The sequence below is a fragment of the Ostrinia nubilalis genome, chromosome 9 (assembly GCF_963855985.1).
Source record: "Ostrinia nubilalis chromosome 9, ilOstNubi1.1, whole genome shotgun sequence".
Lineage (NCBI taxonomy): Eukaryota > Metazoa > Arthropoda > Insecta > Lepidoptera > Crambidae > Ostrinia > Ostrinia nubilalis.
Window position 1 is genome coordinate 12,362,857 of NC_087096.1, and position 22,513 is coordinate 12,385,369.

The 22,513-nt window shown below is 39.6% G+C and overlaps 5 protein-coding genes and 1 pseudogene across 6 annotated transcripts; 4 read left to right on the forward strand and 2 right to left on the reverse strand.

Moving 5' to 3' along the window:
• Positions 1-899: 899 nt before the first annotated feature.
• LOC135075026 (uncharacterized) lies at positions 900-7,889 on the reverse strand. The gene is made up of 11 exons (XM_063969398.1): positions 7,783-7,889; positions 7,319-7,526; positions 6,728-6,848; positions 6,045-6,230; positions 5,461-5,565; positions 5,163-5,318; positions 4,780-4,947; positions 4,259-4,462; positions 3,915-4,037; positions 3,701-3,825; positions 900-1,155 (listed from the first exon to the last, which is right to left on the reverse strand). Exons 1-11 carry the CDS (start codon positions 7,868-7,870, stop codon positions 1,005-1,007), a joined length of 1,635 nt encoding a protein of 544 aa, XP_063825468.1. The 5' UTR covers positions 7,871-7,889; the 3' UTR covers positions 900-1,004.
• Positions 7,890-8,371: 482 nt separating this feature from the next.
• Positions 8,372-14,176, forward strand: LOC135075027 (neprilysin-4-like). The gene is made up of 13 exons (XM_063969399.1): positions 8,372-8,807; positions 8,901-9,044; positions 9,195-9,331; positions 10,164-10,332; positions 10,425-11,311; positions 11,389-11,539; positions 11,742-11,928; positions 12,070-12,188; positions 12,273-12,665; positions 12,739-12,911; positions 13,046-13,230; positions 13,353-13,496; positions 13,569-14,176. The coding sequence occupies exons 1-13, from the start codon at positions 8,380-8,382 to the stop codon at positions 13,743-13,745; spliced, it is 3,294 nt and encodes a 1,097-aa protein (XP_063825469.1). The 5' UTR covers positions 8,372-8,379; the 3' UTR covers positions 13,746-14,176.
• A 228-nt stretch (positions 14,177-14,404) lies between these two features.
• On the forward strand, positions 14,405-15,533 carry LOC135075028 (prostaglandin reductase 1-like). Its single transcript, XM_063969400.1, has one exon. The coding sequence runs from the start codon at positions 14,464-14,466 to the stop codon at positions 15,472-15,474; it is 1,011 nt and encodes a 336-aa protein (XP_063825470.1). The 5' UTR covers positions 14,405-14,463; the 3' UTR covers positions 15,475-15,533.
• Positions 15,534-15,718: 185 nt separating this feature from the next.
• LOC135074655 (uncharacterized) lies at positions 15,719-22,399 on the reverse strand. Its single transcript, XM_063969020.1, has 4 exons — positions 21,942-22,399; positions 21,628-21,707; positions 16,744-16,906; positions 15,719-16,388 (listed from the first exon to the last, which is right to left on the reverse strand). Exons 1-4 carry the CDS (start codon positions 22,270-22,272, stop codon positions 16,228-16,230), a joined length of 735 nt encoding a protein of 244 aa, XP_063825090.1. The 5' UTR covers positions 22,273-22,399; the 3' UTR covers positions 15,719-16,227.
• LOC135074653 (prostaglandin reductase 1-like) lies at positions 17,654-18,822 on the forward strand (annotated as a pseudogene).
• LOC135074654 (prostaglandin reductase 1-like) lies at positions 19,376-21,467 on the forward strand. 2 transcript variants are annotated; one of them, XM_063969019.1, is made up of 2 exons: positions 19,376-19,571; positions 20,337-21,467. In XM_063969019.1, the coding sequence occupies exon 2, from the start codon at positions 20,356-20,358 to the stop codon at positions 21,364-21,366; it is 1,011 nt and encodes a 336-aa protein (XP_063825089.1). In that variant the 5' UTR covers positions 19,376-19,571; positions 20,337-20,355; the 3' UTR covers positions 21,367-21,467. The 2 variants fall into 2 exon arrangements, with proteins under 2 accessions (XP_063825089.1, XP_063825088.1); XM_063969018.1 differs by lacking the exon at positions 19,376-19,571 and adding an exon at positions 19,578-19,701.
• Positions 22,400-22,513: the final 114 nt, after the last annotated feature.

Sequence of the window (22,513 nt, forward strand, 5' to 3'; positions counted from 1 at the left end):
CCTGATCGAGGGTCATCACGCCCTGATCAGCTGTATTTATTGTGATTCTACGATCTGATATTCGCACGCTCTGTAGTCAGGAATGGACGAGCTGTGATAATAAGAAATTGAATGTTTACAGATGGACAAACCCTGGACTAAGCGCACGAGGCCGTGCGATAGTCAGGCTGGCCGTGTCGGCGCCGGACACAGATGCTGCAAATTATTATTGATGATTAATAGTACCAATCTTAATATTATGTTATCTGTAGAAATCTGTAGAACAGAAGGTTTGTGATTCCTAAACGTAACACCCGACTGATGCGCAGAAAAAGATAACTGTCAATCAGTTGTGTCATGTCAAGTGTGAGCAGGCGGCTGCGAGGTTATCTTTGAGAGCGTGTTGAGTTTGGTGGAACGTTAAATTGTAGGAAAAGTGATTGTCAACCATTTTTTTTTTTTTTTTTATGTGATAGGAGGCAAACGAGCAAACGGATCACCTGATGGTAAGTGATTACCGTCGCCCATAGACACCATCCAAGATATTATCTCCTTGCCCGTTAACCCACGCCTATGGAGATTCCACCCCTAGAGTTCCTTCTGATAGAGACCCAGTGCCTTTATATATTTTATTTGTTTCTGCAAACAAATAAAATCAGAAAGATCAATCGTTGCGGACTATGAACAACAAACATTGACAGCTGTACTTTTAACAATAAGGAACAAAATGAGTGTGTCAAATTCCATTTCGAAGATTAATAAAATTTAATGATGCCTTTTAATCGATAACCACATTTGTCGACATCGATTATTCCCTAATAGACTGAAGTACATCTCTAAGAATGACAGATTAGTTGTCAATTTTGTATCACATAATAGTGGTCCGAAATAGCCTATAACAGAAATTAAAAATATTTTTTATTAGAAAATTGTATTAAAAAATAAATAAATACAAAATTGATTTCTGAGGCCGCAAATACCATTCATTAAAATCATCGATGTTCATAGTATAAACAAAATTCACTTTAAACTGGTGACTGATGTGAAGGAATTTTGAAAACAGGATAAAGTTTGGAGAAGTCTTTCGTCCAGAGACTGTATCGCTTGATGCCTGGTTGTCTCGGCACATTCATCATGGTTGCATTGGATATCTCTCGCTTCGGCTTCGAGGATTTTCTAAAAATAATATTTTTTTTAAATTACCTTAAAAATCAACATTATGGCAAATAATGACCGATTTTAGTGGTGATGATAATGGAAATATTTTTAGGAAGGATCTGTCCATATCTGTGATCCGTCCCGTCTCACTATGGATCGAAATTGAGATTTATGGACATAGCGAATTTTTTCACAATTTCTATTTGAAAAAAATATCTATCGATAGGTTACGTTATTTTGATGAATAAATGCTGCACAAGTTTTTCTCTAAAACCAATAGTTTGGCTGGAAAAAAATATTTTCTATTGTCGTTGTATGGAATGAAACATAAAGTGGTCGATTTCTACTAAGCCTTGACAGATCTTGCTTTGAAACTACTTAAGCCTTGTTCTATGGCTTGTTGACTATAATCCTACACTATCAGCGCGCGCCCAAAGTTGCCCGTTCACAAGTTATGAGGTTCTGAAAAATTAAAAAAAAGTAAGTAAAAGTGACTTTTTTTTGGAATATCTTTAAAGATTTAACGAAAATATAAAGATTCTATACGTTAGTAATGTAAATTAACCTTAAATTACTGATAAAAACACATTTTAATAAAATTAACAGTAATAAAACAAGCGATTTTTTTTTCACAATTTCTGTTTCAAAAAAATACCTATCGATAGGGTGTGTTATTCTGATGAATAAATATCATTAAACGTTTTTCTCTAAAACCAATAGTTTGGCTGGAAAAAAATATTTTCCATTTTTGTTGTATGGAATGAAACATAAAGTGGTCGATTTCGACTAAGCCTTGACAGATTTTGCTTTGAAACTACTTGAGCCTTGTTTTATGGCTTGTTGACTATAATCCTACACTATCAGCACGCGCCCAAATTTGCCCGTTCAGAAGTTATGAGGTTCCAAAAATTAAAAAAAAAAGTAAGTAAAAGTATGTTTTTTTGGGTATATCTTTAAAGATTCAACTAAAACATGAAAATTCTATACTTTAGTAACGTAATTAACCTTTCTCTTGTCGTCTTGTCTAAAGAAAAGACAATTTTACTTACTTTAATTTTCATTTTTGGGAACCTCATAACTTCTGAACGGGCAACTTTGGGCGCGCGCTGTTAGTGTAGGATTATAGTCAACAAGCCATAGATCAAGGCTCAAGTAGTTTCAAAGCAAAATCTACCAAGGCTTAGTCGAAATCGACCACTTTATGTTTCATTTCATACAAGTCCAGTGGCGGGGCAAGACCTAAATTTGATGTGGGCAAGACAGATTTCGCGAGGCCTTGTTCTGTGGCGACCTGAAGACGGATTTTACTTAGTTTTGAATTGTTTTAGTGTTCACTTACCTATCCACGTTAACTTATTTAAAAATGTTTTAGTAATATAATGTGTTTCTTTAATTGGCTTATGTTCAAGTTGTATCTTCCTGCACATTTATGTACAATTTAATGCTGTTGAAACATTGTTAAACAAATAAACCCTCGACTGCGTAGCCAGACATATTATGTTGCCTCAGATTGACAGTTTTTATATTCCGCAGTTTAAGGGATAAAAAAAAAAAAAAAAAAAAAAAATTTATGAAATAATAAAAAAAAACGGGTCAATGGTCTATTCATTGACAGTTTCTGATTTCTTGATTCAGTGAGGAATATTGCGCCAAAGAATAATGTTCGTCACTTAAAACCGTGTTGTTGCTTAATTTTGTGTCTGATTATGGCTGAATTTGTTTGGAAAAAAAAATATTTTTATTTTTAACTACATTGTTTAGCTATCAAGAATTTATATTTAATAGTCAATGTTTGCATTTATTGTCGTATTGTGATATTGTCATCTCCACCTTGTATACATTTTTTCAAAATTTTTGATGCGCGAGGCCCCTTGTACCGCGAGGCCGCAGGCGGTGGCCCACGTCGCCCACGCCTTACGCCGCCACTGCATACAACAAAAATGGAAAATATTTTTTTCCAGCCAAACTATTGGTTTTAGAGAAAAACGTTTAATGATATTTATTCATCAGAATAACATACCCTATCGATAGGTATTTTTTTTAAACAGAAATTGTGAAAAAAAAATCGCTTGTTTTATTACTATTAATTTTATTAAAATGTGTTTTTATCAGTAATTTAAGGTTAATTAACATTACTAACGTATAGAATCTTTATATTTTCGTTAAATCTTTAAAGATATTCCAAAAAAAGTCACTTTTACTTACTTTTTTTTAATTTTTCAGAACCTCATAACTTGTGAACGGGCAACTTTGGGAGCGCGCTGATAGTGTACGATTATAGTCAAAAAGCCATAGAACAAGGCTTAAGTAGTTTCAAAGCAAGATCTGTCAAGGCTTAGTAGAAATCGACCACTTTATGTTTCATTCCATACAGCGACAATAGAAAATATTTTTTTCCAGCCAAACTATTGGTTTTAGAGAAAAACTTGTGCAGCATTTATTCATCAAAATAGCGTAACCTATCGATAGGTATTTTTTTCAAATAGAAATTGTGAAAAAATTCGCTATGTCCATAAATCTCAATTTCGATCCATAGTGCGTCTGGTTAAAAAATACTGCTTACCCAATAGCTGGATCCCTACAAAGCGGTGTTTTCAAGGGCACATCCATTTTAATCTTCATCAGGGGGCACGGGAAGTGTAGGTTTCCTAACGGCAATACTCCTTCTTGGTAGTCGCTGTTCTTTTGCTGCAAAATATAAGTATATGAAAAATTGCTTTTCAAGCTGGTAAATAGGTACTATTTAGTATTCTGTAAGGAAACTATAAAGCTGCTACCTTCTCTGGTCTTTTGACATGTTTGTTGATGTTCTCGCACCAAAGCCAAAGGTTCTCGTCAACAGCACCGCGATTCTCCAGGCGGTCGGTGAGTTCAGCCAGCTTGCGCAACGGTTTCTGCGCCTGTTTGAAAATAATAATTTAACACAATATCATGTTCTTGAAGGTAATCTTGAAAAAATTGAGGGTTCTGGACACCGCCGTTAAAAAAACTTGAACGCCTCCCCAACTTGTCTGGCGAGAGTTGCAGCGCACCAAAATTCTCTACTTATTTGGCTCTTTTAACTTGAAAAGAGTCGTGTTCCTGCATTGGAGACTAAATGATTTGATGGTAAGTTAATTACCACAACTGGCTTAGTTAGTTTGCCGTCCAGCATGTGCCTGAAAGAGACCGCTCCAGCGGACCTCTCGCTCGCTCTCACGCTCGGCTGAAACGCCTTGCGGCCTGAAGGCGCGGCGCTCATGATGCCCTGGGAACTGGGCGCTATGTTCTGGAAGTCTATTTGAGCTATGACGTCCATACTTGTGTCGTGACGAAGCATCAGCTCCTGGGAAGATAGACATACTTATTATGTTACCCTGATCTAAACAGCAACTTTTTACACCTATAGGGTACGCGAGGAATGTTCGTTCCGGGAAGTGCTTTTGCGCATACAGTGGGTATGCCGATGAGAACGGCCAGTGTGCTATGTGGGATTCCCCCCGCCAAAAGGCGGCCTATAACCTACTAAACGATAATGAATGAAACTCCACGTTTAAGTAAGTCAGGCATCTTAAGGCAAGTGCTTTCTTGAACGACTACCTAGATTATTTAAGGAGGTAAGTACTAAATACGTCTAGATATACGTTTAGTCACTGTAAACACCTGTAATTTATCCAAATCAGTGTCAATCTTCTGCCTCGCCGTAAGTTCTGCTCGGAAGTCGTCCACCAAGTATGCCCAGTACTTGTTCACACGGGCATAGTCACCCAGCTGTGCACGCGGGAGGTACGATATGATACGCTTGCCCACTGCTGAGGGTAGGAGCTGGACCTATAAAAGCGGAAAAATAGACCGTAATTAACCCTACATCGAGTTCCATTTTGTACAACCAGCTTGTTTAGTTGGTCAGAGTTGAAGGATGGAGCTAAAGCTATCTAAACTGGAAATAACTAAATAAATAAGTAGGTACCTAAGCAATTAATACAGAACAGCTATAAGAAACTGTAATCTTTCTCTCTGGAAGTAGGACCTGATAAAATACTCACAAAATCAACAGTTTCAACCACTTCAGGCTTCGGGCGGTTGACCTTCCACATTTTCTTCTTGGATCCATCATTGAACGTCATTTCTATCTCCTCTAACTTGACGCTATCTCGCAAAGATTTGATGGTAGCATTCCAGACGGCCAAGTTGGCTTCCAACTATAAATTGCAAACTTTTGTAAAGCTCAAGCCAATTCAAGCAAGTATTTAAGTAGCTGAATGTAGATTATAAGCTTAAATATTAATATTGTGTAGGCACACCAAAGAATATAGCAAACTAAAGGTAGATAACACAAGAAACCTCTTTTTGTGCCTGCCCCGGTGGTGGAGGAGGCTTTACCCAATCGGGAGAATGTGAACTGCCTGAACTCTTGCGACGCTGGGGCTGAGGCGACTCTTTTTTGTTCTGGAAATCAAATTAAGTTAGAATAAAGAAAGTTTCGTAAAAAGGTTGAGTTTCTCCATAAACATTTGCACATCGCACTTTTCACTCGAGGTCATTTTGTCCTTATCAGCTGGAGATTTCTCAGGCTACGCAAGGACACGTAAGCAACTTTGACTTATCGCGATCTATTGATGGATCAGAGTTCCTATAGCGCTGGTAGGTAGGTACATCTCCACCATAGATGCTGTTTGTCTTTATAATTGTGGTACACCTCTCTATAGATCAGTGGAATAGAGAACTTAATCATATTAGGACCTTGTCAGGCGACTGCTGTGGCGGCGCTCCGACAGGCGGGGGCTCCAACACTACGCTATCCTGCAGGTTGTGCAGCTGCTCATCTCCGTACCGCTAGTACGCGGCCTGCTCACGACTTTCACCTTCACCTTCACCATAGATCAGAATCAAATAGAGGGCGTCATATCCTGATATGTCCTGCTGACCTTCTCAGGTGACTGCTGTGGCGGCGCTCCGACAGGCGGGGGCTCCAACACTACGCTATCCTGCAGGTTATGCAGCTGCTCCTCTCTGTACCGCTGATACGCGGCCTGCGCCCGCCGCGTCACCTCCCACATCACCGGCCCACCAGCCACTGTTAGAAGCTCCGATAGAAGTAGCGCTTGCAAGTCCTGAGTGTGAATCAGAACGTTAACAGTCGGGAGTAGATACTACCTGGAAAATAACTACACTATTGTACCTAAGGTAAACGTATGTTATACGTATTAAGCTAGTTAGAATAATAATTAAAATCTTCAATGCATTGCTACTGATTGAACGAACGCCTGATAGAATCTGCAGCGATAAGTTCCTAGGTGAGTAAATTGTATGAACAGTTTGTGATTTTGTGGCCATTGGTATCCTACTAATAAAATGCATAAGTTTCGATGTCTAGATGGATGTTTTTTACGCAAAAACTACTGAACGGATTTTGATGAAACTTTACAGTATTATTCTTTATAACGCAGAATAACATATAGGCTATAATTTATGACGATTTGTGACAAACTTAAGTTCATGCGGGTGAAGCCGCGGGCAAAAGCTAGTATTTAATATTGCCGTTAGGTCTTTGGTTCGACACTCCCAAATAAGTAGGCAAACATTAGCATTAAATTATTGTGTTACCCACTGGTTCTAAAGACAGAAACCAAATGCGGTCGTTCTTCATGACCTGCGCAAGAGTCGGTACAGGCTGCGCGGTTCTGTTGTGGTCTGTCGGCACTTGGTCGTAGCTGCTCCACACTTCCGGCCTGATGGATTAGAATATTAAGATGCTTTGTCTTAAAGAGGGGAAGGAAGATCTCAAATCACCTGGATGACGAATGTGCAAAAGGACTCCACGAAAAAGACGTTTGAGATAAAACTAAATGGCGGCTCATGATTGGGTAAAACGACCCTTTTTTTTAGAGTGGTGTGTGAGACTCCCCGCCCTGAAAAGAGCGCTGCTCTGTCCTGAAAAGGACAGGGTATAGGTAGGTACCCACTAAAACCTCCGCGGCGTTCCGTCATCACCCGAGTGGGGGTGTTGCGAGTATCCGGCCGTAGCCTTAGACGTCCGCGAAAAGGGATAAAAAGACCCCGCGTAACGTATCCCGTTTCGCGATGTTAGTTTTCCCAATCGAAAGTCGAAGTCTGAGCGAGGCAGAAGAAGAATATTAAGATGCTTCTTAACTACTTTTTGATCATTCAAATAAAATATATTTTGACGTAAAATACTAACTCGCTTGCCGACAGAACAGCGTCCTTAGGCCGACAGTTCCACATGGACTTCAACAGAAGCGACAGGGTCCAAGCGCTCCGGACGTCATCCAGCAACGCCAGGAGATACCGCTTCTTGTTGGACCAAGAGATCCTAGCAAACCAGTGCTTGGTGGAGAGCAAATGGCGGCTGAAACCCACCGTCTCTTCGGCGGTGTGGTTTTGATTTTCTGGCGAGGGAAAATGACTTTTTCTTTCGATGAACCAGGGATAGAAAATCTATTCATGTGAGGAATTCAGAGCCTCTTAAAACATACTAAAACTTATTAATGTTATAGTGTATTACGTAGTTCTATTAAAACTTTTAAAGGCGAGTGAGGACCAGGAGACGTGGAATTAGGTGTGAGGAATAGACATGAGGGATAGGTAGTACTGAAATGTGTATGATCCCAATCTTATCAAACTATGCTACGTGGAATAACTTACCGCAAATCATATCGGATAAAATCAAATCATTGATTAAATGAACTTGCTTTGTCAGCTCAGAAAACGTTATCATTGTTAAAAGTGGCATAATAAAATTATCAACAAGTACAAAGTTTGATGTAGTTTATTGATTGTATTTTTTGTCAGTTTTCTTCAATTTGACAAATGCTTTTTTCAGATTGGAACTGTCGTTTAGTGTCATTAAAACCTCTTTCTGAAAAAATAGAAATACACCTTGCATTTTGAATTCATGAAGTAAAATACCAAGTTACCTTAATGTATTATAATTAATGGCACCGATAATTTCATTCCGCTTTGAATGAATGGTGTAAGACGCAGGCAAATAAGTGACAATAATTATATAACTAATTACCGTAGCTTCATTATTACAAATTGATTAATACAAGCACATCTATCTGTAACTACGACGCAACACGAGTCGCTGCAGATTGTTCTCAAACACGCAATTTGCCGCGATCCCGGCACAGGGTCATCCTTATTGTACGTAGTTTCTATACATTGAGGTTCCACTTAACTGATGACGGACCAGGCTTTGCGTTACAATCTCCTCGCTGTCAGTGTCAGTCGGAAGCTGCCATGACGCGAGTCGAAACGCGATGTCCACCTCAAACCCTAATTAAACAAAACCACGCTAATTTGTACCGGTTCCTCTCAGTTATAGTCATCGCAGGGTTGACCGCAGCAACCTACTTTGTAGTGAAGAGACCAGCGGACTCTCTGGGTGACCCATCAGACCAGTACGTGGTGAAAAAGATCCCGCGGGTTTACACTAAGTTGGAAGGCGTAGATCCTGAGGAGCGGGAGGTGTTTCAAGGATTCCGCACCTCGTTTTTGCCTCATGAGGAAATCGTGCTCGCCAGAACACATTCGAAGGCTAAAAAAGAGATCTACGAAGGTAATGTGACTAGTGACATATTAATATGGGGCAGTTCAGATAAACAGCATGGAACTCCGACGAGGGTGAAGCGAAGGAGTCACTTTACGTTTACTTCACAGGATTACGAGTAAGTAGAGACTTTTCCTAAGTATTGAACATTCATTTACATTACGCCACTTACAGACACATTACTACCCAATAATCCTTTTGTTATTTTAAGTCACGAAATCCCTACTCACAAACACAAAGCGGAAGGTAAAGAGGATGACAACGAAGATATTGAAAGTGAAAGCGAGGATGAGGAATATAATTTATCAGATAGTATTGTTTATAGTGACAATGACGACGATGAAAATATTGAGAGGTACGTCCCTAACAAGCCAGAATATTTTTAGCCTACCTAGAAATAAAGTTTAAATGTAATACTATTATATTCATAATAAATATTTTCAAAAAAATCGTTAATGTAATAATTTATCATTGTCAATCGTAAGTGATACAAACTGTTTTACAGCGTGGTCCACCCCGAAACGCGCGTGGACCGAGGACCTTTTGATGATGTAGTGGAACAAATCCGAGGACAACCCGAACTAGAAGAAGAAGAAATGGTATCCTCAGCGCACATTTATAAGCCTACCAGGTCTTATACAGGTAAATCTTTGTCCAGAAAAAAATATGGGAAGTGAAACCCTTGATTTGTGCAAAATCGTTTCTTTCGCTTAATAGGTTAAGAGTAACTTGATATTCCGTCGTAATAATCAGTTTCCAAGCCCAAACTACTAACTTTTAGGCGGTTATCACACTGCGCCGCGCTCCACCGCGGAGCGCGGGGCGACAGATTTAATCATTGTATGCAAGTACCTCAGTTTGTATAGAAAACACTGACAACGCGTCCGCGCGCGTGATTTTTTATATGAAAATCACGCGCTCCGCGGCGGAGCGCGGCGCAGTGTGATAACCGCCTTAGAGCACTGTCTGGAAAAATATCTATTTCATAAGTAATTATAAGTATAACCCATTTATGTAGGCTGGCAAAATTGCTAAATCAAAATTCCAAAACCTATGTCCGACTTGGAAACATAACATTTTATAAGATTAAATCTATTTACCTAATACACCTCTTGACGTCATAAGCATTGCCTAAAATAGGTCAAAAGATCCTCAATTGCACAAATGAAGTGCACAATACACATACTTCGGCGCTTTAGTGAACTCGTCAGCCATGTGCGTTGTAGGACACATTATTCAATTGAATGTCGGCCCAAAGGAGTCAAGGTTACAGGTCGAACCCCCGGCGAAATTCTCACGGTATCGTTCAGTGAAAATCCATTCAATTATAATTAACAATTGACTTCTCCGGAAACACGCTAAATGATAACAAATTACCTCATTCCTAATAGATAAATCTATCAGGGAGGCTTTTAGCTAAATTATTTCCTGCGAATATGTTGAAAAATATCTTCACGGTTAGATATTGTTCTAGGCATTCATGCATTTTGGAAAGGGCAAGGCGATAAGGAAACTATCAGGAACACACAAGCTAACATAATGAAGCAATATATGGATGCTGAAGCTGACCCTTGTCATGATTTCTATCAATACGCTTGTGGAAACTGGCCGGCTCTGAATCCCATACCTGCGGACAAGGCTGGGCAAGTTCTTATTACTAACAATCACAGTATTTTCCCTAAGGCCTAAATCTTTAGGGAAAATGAAAAATTAAAACATTGTTTATTATTTACAGCTACGACACTTTCGAAATGTTAAGAGAAAACTTAGATACCGTTCTGAAGGATCTTTTGGAATTCAAAAAGAATGAAAAAGTAAAAAGTGTGTATCCAGGACCACGACTGGATATGGAAGACAATTTCCTAAAACACATTTATCCCAAAAAACCTTCACCGGAACTTGATAATCTGTATGTCGATGTAATTGAAGATGGTTCAAGAGAAATACTAAACAAAACAGCTATAGAAGAGAACCGATACCAAATGAATACGAAAGCGGATAAATCAGAAATTGTCAACCGTATTCGTAGATTTTTAGATAAGAAGTCAAAACTATTCATGAAACCTGTGTCTGAAATGAAGTACAAATTACACAAGTACTTACATAGAAATAAGAATCAGCATAAAACTAAAAAGAATCACGAAGAAGAAAAGACTAAAAACATGTTTGTGTATTCTAAAAGCATTAGAAAAAGATCAACAATGAATCGTTATCATAATAGTAGAAAACTGTTAGCTTTAACAAGAAACGATAAAAATAAACAATTTAAACCAAAAAGAGAAATCATGATTACAACTGAAGTTATTTTCAAGAAAGTTGATACTAAAGAACCTCCTGATCCCGCGAATGGAGATGCTACATTAAAAGCTAGATTTTTATTTAAATCTTGCATGAACTATGAAATTCTACAAAAACGTGGCCATCAACCACTCTTGGACTTACTGGATCTATTAGGTGGATGGCCTATTTTGAACCGCAACTGGAATTCGAGCAACTTTGATTGGCTTGAGTTGATGGCAAAACTGCGTTTGTACAACAACGATATTTTGATCTCGGAATGGGTCGGTCCGGATATCAAGAATTCTGATGAGTTCGTTATTCAATTTGACCAGACAAGTTTAGGTAAAGTTGTCTAAAATCATCAATAAAGCACCTGATATTTATTTACATTTTTCCGAATAATTTAAATGTGCCTACAGGTTTACCAACGAGAGATTATTTTCTTCAAGATGCCAATAAAGTTTATTTGAATGCTTACAAAAGTTATCTCATCAAAATAGCAAGGCTATTGGGCGGAGATCCAGCTTACGTTCAAACCAGTGCCGATCAACTTATCGACTTTGAAATCAGGTAAGAACTACATTAAGTTGTTGTTTCATATCTACTACAAACTTTCAAGGGTATGTCTTCAAAAACGTAGATCAAGTCTTTTCAGCTAGTTAGCACACTGTTGTATTGTTAGATGCACAAACGTAAGTATGAGTCCAAGACGCAGTTAGTGAACACTAGACTCCTTTTCCATGTACAATATGCTACTTCTACTTTATTTCAGGCTAGCCAAAATAACATCAGCTCCAGAAGACAGACGTAACGTATCAGAACTGTACAAGCGAATGCCTCTTCACAAGCTTGAGGAGTTGGTGCCAGAAGTAAGGTGGCGCAGGTACCTCTGCATCGTGATGAACCGTACGGTGCATTCTAATGAAACAGTGGTCTTATTTGCTCTTAGCTACGTCAGGGTAAGTTATGGCATGAATTATGTGTGGTCTAGGCTTTACTTTTAAATGGGATCAAAAATTATCCAGATGATCCTATGTGGAAGCGGGTAAAATTATTAGACCAGTGTTGTAATATTTATAATCACTATCTCTAAATTGCAGCATTTAGTTCAACTAATAGAGCACACCGATCCAAGCATTTTGTCAAATTACTTGTTATGGCGGTTCGTAAGACACCGAGTGAACAACCTGGACGACCGCTTCCAATCAGCTAAACAACAGTAAGTAAAGCTCACTTATCATAAATAAGATAAAGATAAATCTTAACACAGTCTTAAAAATATTAAAAAATTAACAACTTTTAGATTCTACTTCATACTATTCGGCCGAGAACAGGCGCCACCTAGATGGAAGAACTGCATATCCCAAGTGAACTCCAACATGGGCATGGCCCTTGGTTCCATGTTTGTGAGAAAATATTTCGACGAGATGAGCAAAAATGACACACTGACTATGACGAGGGAGATACAGCAGTCTTTCAGGGAACTGCTGCACTTGACCGACTGGATAGACGACAAAACGAAGAACCTAGCCGCTTTGAAAGTAGATGCCATGATGCTGCGGATAGGGTATCCTGACTTTATCCTGAATAAACAAGAGCTAGATGACAGGTATAAAGAGGTGAAGATCCATCCGGATAAATACTTTGAGAACATTTTGAATATACTCCAGCATTTGACTAAAATGGAGCAATCTCGGTTAGTATTAGTAAACTCAACCAAATTCTCAAACCTTCCATTGGTATATGTCTATATATTTCTGTCGTTTCAGTATTGGGCAGCCAGTGAACAAGACCCTTTGGAACACAGCACCTGCTGTGGTGAATGCCTACTATAGTCGCAATAAGAACCAAATCATGTTTCCTGCAGGAATACTCCAACCACCATTCTATCACAGACATTTTCCAAGATCCCTCAACTATGGAGGCATTGGTGTGGTCATCGGTTTGTAATTTCTTAACAGAAAGATGTGTCTCTTTTAACCCTAAACATCGTCTCCTCCTATACCATAATCAGTTATTTCTGAGATTAATAGGTTTCAATTCTCCATTAAATTAAAAGGTTTTATTGATTTGTAGGACATGAAATTACTCACGGCTTCGACGACAAAGGCAGACTCTTCGACTGCGACGGTAACCTCCATCGCTGGTGGTCTGACTCTGCAATCGAAGCTTTCCACCGCAGAGCACAATGCCTCATTGATCAGTATGGCCAGTACGTCGTTCCTGAAGTCAATATGAAGCTGGACGGAGTTAATACACAGGTAGGTTAATTTACTTCATTCTCGTGAGGGCTTAGTAGGAGATAGCTGCATGCAAATGCAATTTTAAAGACCTTTAGGATGTCATTGGTGTCCTGAAAGTCCTCTATTTACGGTTGTTCCAGGGAGAGAACATAGCTGACAATGGCGGAGTGAAGCAAGCATTTAGGGCGTATCTACACTGGCTGCAGAAGAATGGAGATAAAGGGGAAACCTTACCTGGCTTAAACCACACACACACCCAACTCTTCTTCTTGAATTTTGCACAGGTAATAACTTTAAAACTTATGGTTTTTTGCTACATATAAACTGACAGGAAATTAAATATTGATTTCTTTCAGGTTTGGTGTGGGGCGATGCGACCTGAGGCTATGCGAAACAAGCTAAAGACAGCTGTACACTCTCCAGGACGTTTTAGAGTCATCGGGACTTTGTCAAATTCGCACGACTTTGCTCGAGAGTTCCGATGCCCGCCAGGGTCACCCATGAACCCCACCCATAAGTGCACGGTGTGGTAAAACTCTAACCAGAAAATCCATTAAATAATTAAGAAAAACTGATGTAGTTTGGTAGATTTTGAATTGATTTGAGAATCTCAAATTCACCAAAGTGCATTATCGGCCCGACCTAAATGAAATCAACGAATTTAAATGCTTAAGGTAATGATAGTGGTTACAAAATACGAGTACCTAATGGCAAACCTTCCTTCTGTGATAATGATTTTTAATACGTAAGGTAACAATAATTTTCTAGTGTCTTTACTTATTATTATAGGATTTATACTAACCTGTCGTTTAATTAAAACTAAGTTGATTGCATCAACATTTTAGAGATTTTAACTGTAGGAGTTATTGATATTTGCTACGGTAGATTTATTTGATGGTACATGTTTTACCTTATGCTATTTGTTAAGTATTGTTTTATCAATAAAAATAGAATTGAATGACTACTACTTTTATTATTCTAAACAAATTTTGTTGTTAAAGACAACAATTTTTCTTAGATGAGAATAATAAAATTATTCTGGGTGTTACTAGCCTTGAACTAGGTAGTAGGTACTAGTTGATATTAGATTCAGTTCATATCGCTGTAGTTCTATTTATCGCGTTAATCAGCATTTTTTCTGGTCGATAATGATAAGATAAAAGTGCGTATAGTGGTACATAACATAGATGATTTATAAATTCATCGTCAGTCACTTTACACAACCAAAGAAGAACTCAGTTTATAGCCAACATGGTTAAAGCAAGAAAATACGTCGTTAAGAAGCACTTCCAAGGAGTTCCGAAGAGGGATGACTTCGAGGTGGTGGAGCAGGAATTGCCGCCACTCAAGGATGGAGAGATCCTCGCCAAAGCGGAATACATCAGCGTGGACCCGTACCTTCGTGCCTACAACGGACGCAACAAAGTCCCGTACGACCAGTTCAGCTTCCAAGTTGCAATCGTCACGGAGAGCAAGAATCCCGATTACCCCGTAGGGACAAGAGTAGTCTCCCACAAAGGCTGGCGTGATTACACCATAATGAGCCCTAATTCGAAAGCAGCAGATCCGAATGAAAGAGTTTACAAGCTACCCGACTTGCAGGGTTTATCCCCGTCATTGGGTGTGGGTGCTGTTGGTATGCCAGGAGTTACTGCCTACTTCGGATTTCTGGACATTTGCAAACCCAAAGCTGGAGAAACGGTAGTCGTGACTGGTGCAGCGGGTGCTGTTGGATCACTAGTGGGGCAAATCGCAAAGATCAAGGGTTGCAGAGTAATTGGGTTCGCCGGGTCCGACGACAAAGTGCAATGGCTTGAGAAGGAACTGGGTTTCGATAGAGCTTTCAACTACAAAACAGTTGATGTCCTGAAGTCTCTAAAGGAAGCGGCGCCAAATGGCGTGGACTGTTACTTTGACAATGTCGGAGGGGAGATCAGCAGTGTTATTCTAAGTCAGATGAATGATTATGGAAGAACGTCAGTTTGTGGGAGCATCAGCGCTTATAATGAAGACCCCAAACAGATGCCTAAGGCAACTATTATTCAGCCAGCTTTGGTGTTCAGGCAATTAAAGGTGGAAGGTTTCTTGGTGTGGCGTTGGGACGGACGATGGCACGAGGCGTTCGCTGACCTCGTCGCTTGGATCAAGAGTGGAAAACTCAAAACTCGAGAGCACGTTACTGAAGGTTTTGACAAATTGTACGACGCCTTCGTAGGAATGTTGGCTGGTGAAAATACTGGCAAAGCTGTAGTCAAAGTCTGATAATGTTAATGTTAGATTATTACTTACAAGTTTTTAATAAATAATAATGCTAGTCATCATTTACGGGTATCTTATTTTTGCCATCACTCACGTAATGTTACCGATAAAAACTTATCTACATTGATAAAAATGATAGGTAACAATCTTTGACCTGTGTGGCAGGCAGCTTGTGAACTGTATTATTTTGGATCATTTGAAATTTAACCTGATTTAACAAATTTTTTTGTGTATTTTAGCCATTCAGCTTAGAGTATCACGTAAGTATCATGTCTGCGCAGTGAAGCAGCTCACTGAACTCAGCAGATGCCCTAACTTAAACCTAGATGACTCTTCAAATTAATTTTTAACGAATTAATTAATAGATGAGATAATTACCAATTCAAAATAGTTTTTGATGAAAATAATTTTATTTCACTAAAACTATCCAACAAACTTTATCAAAAATACAAAAACACAAGACAAAAGATAAACAAACACTTTGGACACACATTTATGGAAACGAATCAATCATCACGAATATAAAAACTATCAATATCAATGAACCTTATGATGATAACACACTATTAAAAGTATTTCAAGATTTAATATGAGCTAATCGTCTCTAATCTTTCTTGCATAATTTTGTGTAACACTTGGGAGTTTCCAAATAAATTTACACTGTCACTGGTATTATCAGAAAACATCCCAAATTTACTTTTCCAGCAGAAAATTATCTTTGCTTTTCCAAAAAAATATAGGTCTTTCAGTATACGTCTAATAGACGTAGTTCCTTACTTCAATGCTTTGTACGTCGTCATTGCTCCAGAGGGTTTCGACCTCGTAGGCGGCGTCGCGGGCCGTGTTGATGTGGTCTCTTCGCTCCCAGCGCGTGCGCACCAGGCGAGCGATCTCGAGCCATAGGCGCGCTTCTAGCACTGAGGAAGAGGGTTAAAGTTAGGGATGTAGAAGAAAGATCTTTTGCCCAATAAAAAGGGTAAAACTAGCCATCTCAAACCATTAAGGTGTTTAAGGTACCTACTTCCTCTTCAATAGCTGAACTTCGGAGATTAATGGGGAGTCCCACAGAACATATAATATTGTGACATAGAGTCTTATGACCTTCGACAAATACAGTCAGCGTCCTAGTCTTGTAATACCCAAAGTGGCCAAAAAGTTGAAAACACAACCTAATTCAAATTGTTACAAAAACGTGTTGCAAAATTTTTGGCAACTTTGGAATTCACGAACTATTTGACGCTGAATGTACCAAAGTAATACAAAGAAACTCACAGAAGAGGAAAGAGAAGGCAGTCAGAAACAGCGGGTTGATGTTGCCGTTGACGACTGCCATGGTGTACAGCAAAGCCCCTGCAGTGGGCGCTTGTCGTAAGAACAGCCCACGGAGCGTCGCGCCCAGCCATGGCAGGAATAGATACTCGCTAAGGGGGGAACGCTGGAATAAAAAAACATTTGAGATTGAAATTTTCTTCTAATAATAGCTTCTATCTTGGGGAGATCCGTAAACGAATTAAAGTCACTGACATAGCCCGACGGATTAGCAAGCTGAAATGGCAATGGGAAGGGCACATAGTACTCAGAACTGACGGCAGCAATGTACCGGAGTGAGGCCATGTACCGGAAAACGCAGCGTGGGACGTCCACCCACAAGGTGGACCGGCAAAAGGTAGCAGGAATGCGCTGGATGCAGGCCGCTACCAACCGTGCGATATGGAAGTCATTGGGGGAGGTCTATGTTCAGCAGTGGACGTCCTGTGGCTGAAATGATGATGATGATGATGAATAGCTTCTATCCTATCTTACTCGGGATTTAAAATTATAAAGCTGCCTTTTAAAGTATTCATGACGTAAATCGATACGTCATTATTTTTTACTTTGTATTACTCGCTGTTACGCAGCAATAGTTGTAACTGCTGAATCATTTTCAATAAGGGTTTACTAATAGCTTATATTATTCCTCATCCTGATTATGTTGTTGATTGATGAGAGCAGATTTTTTTCTGGCTTTGCTTACCGTGAATCAATAGGTGCTAATTCATAGACAAAATTAAAAAAACACTGATTAATTCAATGAATTAAACCTTGAAATGACATTTATCAATATCAGCGTTTTCTTCTGTTTGATACTTGTGTTACTATTTATAATTCATTAGCGTTTTCTTCTGATTAATATTTGGCAGTGATAAGATAAACGCTCGTAGTTACTATTTAAATTCACGAGTTATAAATGTCTCACCAGTCACTTTACGGTTAAAGAGAAATCCAGTTTTATTAACAATGGTTAAGGCAAGAAAGTACGTCGTTAAGAAATTATTCCAAGGAGTTCCAAAGAGGGATGACTTCGAGGTGGTGGAGCAGGAATTGCCACCAATCAAGGATGGGCAGATTCTCGTCAAAGCCGAATTATCAGCGTGGACCCGTACCTTCGCGTCTACAACGGACTCGAAGCAATCCCGTACGACCAATTCAGCTACCAAGTTGCCACCGTCACGGAGAGCAAGCATCCAGACTACCCAATCGGAACGAAAGTAGTCTCCCACGAAGGCTGGCGCGATTACACAATCTTGAACCCTAATCTAAAAGTAGCAGATTGGAGAAACAGAATTTACAAGCTACCCGACCTGCATGGTTTATCCCCGTCATTAGGCGTGGGCGCCGTTGGCATGCCAGGAGCCAGTGCGTATTTCGCATTTCTGGACATTTGCAAACCCAAAGCTGGAGAAACGGTAGTCGTGACTGGTGCAGCGGGTGCTGTCGGGTCACTCGTGGGACAGATTGCAAAGATCAAGGGTTGCAGAGTAATCGGACTTGCCGGATCAGACGATAAAGTAGAATGGCTTGAGAAGGAACTTGGATTCGACAAAGCTATCAACTATAAAACAGCTGATGTCCCAAAGGCTCTAAAGGAAGCGGCTCCGAAAGGTATCGATTGTTACTTTGATAATGTCGGAGGGGAGATCAGCAGTATTATTATAAGCCAGATGAATGATTTTGGAAGGACTGCTGTTATCGGGAGCATCAGCTCGTACAATTGTGATCCCAAACAGAGTCCTAAGGCGACTATTATTCAGCCATCGTTGGTGTTCAAGCAATTGAAGGTGCAAGGTTTCGCGATATTCTCATTGGACAATGAACGATGGCACGAGGCGTTCGCGGATCTCGTCGATTGGATCAAGAGTGGAAAACTCAAAGCTCAGGAGCACGTTACAGAAGGATTCGACAAATTGTACGACGCCTTCATAGGAATGTTGGCTGGGGATAATTTTGGTAAAGCGGTTGTCAAAGTTTGATATAAAAACTACCTAATAATGTAACATTTTTATCGAATAATGATAATCAACATTAAGATTGTTTTATTCTTTTTATTTCTCAAATTGATTTTGTTTCCTTTTAGATTAAAAGGTTGAGTATTATTAAGTATATCGCTTAATCTTTTAGTCCCCTCTTCCGACGGACTCTGCCGGAAGCCCAGAACCGGATATCCGAAGTTTGAATCACATTCAATTTATTCATCTGATTTGTTTATTCGAAGTAAGGAATGACGACAGACGACTCTTTACCATATTCAAACAAGAAAATTAAGGCAATTCACACTATTTCCAGAAAAGGATAAATAAATAAGAGGCGACTGGTTTGACGACTTAATTCAAATCTACAAAATAAACAATGGAAATGTGGAATAAATTACAAAACCGACGCAACATGTCCGTCAATAAGATTCAAATTAGCAAAACGTGATTTTGGAACGTTCTGTAAGCACGCGAATATGGTATAAAGAGTAAAAAAACAAACTGGCCGTAAGTTATTGATAATGTGGTGTTGTCGTCATGACTTGCACTACTGTGGCGTAGATTTTTTTAGACAAAATATACCTAATAGAAAATTGTCCGTGACTGAGCGAAAACCGGCTTTTGCTTAACATTCTTGATGACAACGGAACGCTAACATTGGGCGAAGGTCAAAAGAATTTGAGTGAATGACGCTGTAAATACTATAAATATTATGCAGTGTGTGTGTGTGAGTCAAGACGAGTGCGACGAGGCGAGGGGAGCAGAGCCGCAGGTGGCCGCAGTGTATCAACACAGTGATAGCAGTGATAGGTAGGATAGAGTCACTGTTCAGTGTTTCTTATTCATTTTGCCGGCCGGTCACCGGTATCACCATCAATTTTTTCAACTAAGTTCCTTTTAAACGGGATTTCTAATATCTACTTACGTTCCAGTTGAACAGGTAAGATCAGAAATTAAGATTTTTCTTTTCAAATGTAAAGTAGGTAGATATTACAAACACTTTGTTGAATTCCTAATTTACTCTCCGCATACACAAGGCATTCGACACATAATTATGCACATAAAAAGGATCTTGTTATGAAGTTTCATCATTGAATAGATATAACATTGTGTAGAACAAATCGAATATAGGAAGAAATTGAAATATCTCGTTTGTTCGAGAAGGGAAAGAAAATATAATTTTATCCTCGCTAACCAGCGGCTGCAGACACTCATGTTTATCTTTGGGACCATTATTATTGTTATCTTTATTATTTTTCTTTAAACCGAAGTAGTAAAAAAGAATCATGACTAGATCATTATCAATAACGTCAACAAATCGAAGATACCAACGAACTATTTATATTTTAAGGAGACCTACTTATTTATTGGTGAAAATGTGATGAAAACTTAGATTAATGGCTTTATTAATCTAAGGATGAAAGTAAAAAAATCACCAACCTTCTGAAACCTACCTATCGTGTTTATTTTTGTTACTTTTTTGCATTAGTTGGTGGTCCACTGTATGTGTTTCCTTAAATCCCAAGTTCCCAACTGAGTTGATCAATACCTAACAACAATGTTTCTTTTTTGCAGATAAAAATAAAACGGAACCATGGTTAAGGCGAGGAAGTATGTCGTCAAGAAACACTTCCAAGGAGTTCCCAAGAGGGATGACTTCGAAATAGTGGAGCAGGAATTGCCGCCACTGAAGGATGGGGAGATCCTGGTCAAGGCGGAATGGATTAGCGTGGACCCATACCTTCGCGCTTACAACGCACGCACACCTATCCCCTACGACCAGTTCAGCTACCAAGTCGCGGTCGTCACTGAGAGCAAGAATCCCGACTATCCCGTTGGCACAAGAGTAGTTTCCCACAAAGGCTGGCGCGACTACACCATTTTCAACCCTACTGTGAAGACAGACGACAAGAACGCCAGCTTGTACAAACTACCCGACCTGCACGGCTTGTCTCCGTCATTAGGCGTGGGAGCTGTTGGCATGCCTGGAGCTACTGCGTACTTCGGATTCCTGGAGATCTGCAAGCCCAAAGCTGGAGAAACTGTAGTCGTGACTGGCGCAGCGGGCGCTGTAGGCTCCATTGTAGGGCAGATCGCAAAGATAAAGGGCTGCCGAGTTATCGGATTCGCCGGCTCCGACGACAAAGTGCAATGGCTTGAGAAGGAGCTTGGTTTCGACAAAGCATTCAACTACAAAACTGTCGATATTTTGAAGTCTTTAAAAGAAGCCGCGCCGAAAGGCGTCGACTGTTACTTCGACAATGTTGGGGGAGAGATCAGCAGCTTGATTTTAAGCCAGATGAATGACTACGGAAGAGCGTCGGTTTGTGGAAGCATCAGCGCGTACAATGAAGATCCCAGCAAGATGCCAAAGGCGACTATTATTCAGCCATCTTTGGTGTTCAAACAATTGAAGGTGGAAGGTTTCTTGGTGTGGCGTTGGGACGGACGATGGCCCGAGGCGTTCGCTGAACTCGTCAATTGGATCAAGAGTGGAAAGCTCAAAGCTCGGGAGCACGTTACTGAAGGATTCGACAAATTGTACGACGCCTTCACAGGAATGTTGGCCGGAGAAAACAGCGGCAAAGCAGTGGTAAAAGTCTGATACTATTAAGTTGTTATATACCTTCATGTATTTGGTTCGGTTTCAGATAACAAATATTTTTAATAACAATGTTTACTCATATTATAATGTTTATCTAAATACCTACCGACTTTTAAACTTGACGTTCCTCATAACTAAACAACAAAAAGATGTGTTAATCAAAAGTCATGCCTGGGTGGTTATCTTATTTGATTAATATTGCCTATGTACTGATCTGTAGGTATACCACTCACGCATAATACAGGATATTAGGAAACTTACCACATTTGATGAATTCCATATCAAGAGACAGCTTATTAATATGACTAATGTGTCGGAGGCTTCTAAACACCACATTATTCCTAAAAAAATTAAAACCATTTTAGAAAATAGGTAGAAGTACTCAAAACAATTTCATTATTCATACTGTAATATGCTCAGATCATAGTTTCTATGATCTGAGGTAATATGTCTTTCTTACTCATCCTAGTATGCTAACAGAGAGAGAAGACACTGTCCGTATTTAGGGATGTATCATCTCTCTTTCTCTCACAAAGCCAGATGCTAACACGAGTAACAGCGACAAATACACTTACTGGAAACATCAATATCGTCAATATACAGCTTATCGTCTTTGCTCATCAGCATGAAGTGGAGATCGTTCGGGAGCGGTTCATCATCAAACTTGACCACTTCGAATTTGACGTTGCAAGTTAGACCCATGATCAGACATACTGCCGCCATGAAGCTGGCTGATAGAGTAGCCCGGGAGGCCTTAGCGTGGAGATTTTCTGCCCTGGCGAAGGTCTTTCGCCGAAGATACTCCAAGCTGGTATCGATGTAGTCGATCAACGCCCCAATGATGGGCACCCTAGATTTGGAATAAGTCATATGCTTGGGCAAGTTCTGGGGTTCTCCGCTAGCCATGTTCTTTATAATGGTGGTTTGAAACTATTTATTAATTCTCTGAAGAGATTTTTTGAGTGATTTCCGAAAAATGATGTAAATCTTTGACAGAAACGTTGACTTGACACTTCTTAACTTGACAGAGTATTTTTTCCATTTTCTTTATGGAGGCTTTCTTCCACCGCCATACACTATGGGCTATATTTCACCGGGACATGGTTGCGCCGCCATGGTGTCCCGGTGAAATATAGCCCTATGGCTC